Here is a 1,372-nt window from a genome sequence, read left to right on the forward strand (position 1 = left end):
CGATCAGACTTATCTGCTCCAAACTATAAGATGATTTAGGGGAGAAGAACCAAGTTGGATCAATTCTGATATATGAATATACATAAAATGCATAACCTGGAAAATCCATTTCATTTAATTTCTTCAAATGCTACATTGGAATTTCAGTGATCTTGACAATAAAATTCACATGGATTTAAATAGATATATCTCACACAAATAAATTGTTTATCTTTTTTATTTGCCAGGTAGTAATACTCATCTAGAGGGGGTTACCAGAGTGGCGAGGTATTGCATACATATAACATAAAGATGAATTTGGTCATTTGTTGAACCAGCATTGATTGGGAGACTGCTGTGTACCTAGCTCTGTATAGGAAGCTGGGGACTTAGGGTAAACAAAACAGACATGGCTCCTGCCCTCTTGGAGTCACTGGGAATGTTTTACCTAAACAAGAGTCAACTTGGTAAAACAAGATGGCTATCTGCCATTATAGGGTGGTGAGATGGAAGATTTATTCTAGGCAGGCCCAGAAGGTAAAATTAGCCCGTATGTAGATAATATTTGGTGGGGGGGAGACTCGAGGAGCTTATAAGAAAAAGGAAGTTAAATACAAGAAAAATTTTGCTATTAATTAGAGTTATCCTGAAATGAAGAGGGCAGTTCCGTTCACTAAAATTAGCTTCCTATCACTGGATGCATTTAAGCAGAGGCTGAACAGCTACATAGACTATAATAAGATCCTGAATTAAGAGACTAAACCTCTCTGTTTCTTTCCAAATCCAACAACTGATGGCTCTCTGATTCAAACTATTACCAACATGAACGTACTTAGATCAGGGGTCAACATACTTTTTCTGTAAAGGGTCGGATAGTAAATATTTTAGGCTTTGCAAGTTATATGGTCTTTGTTGGTACTACTGTGCTCTCCTGCGGTAGTGCAAAAGCAATCACACAAATAGTGCACAGATGAATGGATGTGGCTGCGCTCCACAGAACTTTGTTTACAAAAAGAGGTGGCAGGCAGATTTGGCCCATGGGCCATAGTTTGCTAACAACTAGCCTAGATCTTTAATCTTCACACATGTAAAATTGTTATAAGATATGAACCTGGATTGGAAAATAGCAAATGGTTTATAATCTTCAAGTGTAGTCAGGTCAATACAACATACTTACCTTAATGAAATCTCCAAATATGATGGGCTTGTTCAAAAAATATTCCAGGCCAATTGCAATTCCAAAATGTTTGTCTATTTAACAAACAAAAGCAATTTTTAGTATAATGATAAGCTTGAATGCAGTGTTTTAATGATAAGACATACAGAATAATATCAGTTGCTACTTTACTTAGAAGACTTAATTAATACAAAGGAAAACTGAGAGAAAGCCATG

The 1,372-nt window shown here is 36.2% G+C and overlaps 1 protein-coding gene across 1 annotated transcript in view; it reads right to left on the bottom strand.

Annotated features, from left to right (window-relative positions):
• The window catches only part of DNAH6 (dynein, axonemal, heavy chain 6), a 318,529-nt gene that overhangs the window by 115,779 nt on the left and 201,378 nt on the right, over positions 1-1,372 (bottom strand). Inside the window, exon 42 of the mRNA XM_012644194.1 lies at positions 1,157-1,230. Within this exon, the coding sequence (XP_012499648.1) occupies positions 1,157-1,230 (74 nt within the window). The remainder of the gene's footprint in view (positions 1-1,156; positions 1,231-1,372) is intronic.

This window comes from Propithecus coquereli, unplaced genomic scaffold (assembly GCF_000956105.1).
Source record: "Propithecus coquereli isolate 6110/MARCELLA unplaced genomic scaffold, Pcoq_1.0 Scaffold208, whole genome shotgun sequence".
NCBI lineage: Eukaryota > Metazoa > Chordata > Mammalia > Primates > Indriidae > Propithecus > Propithecus coquereli.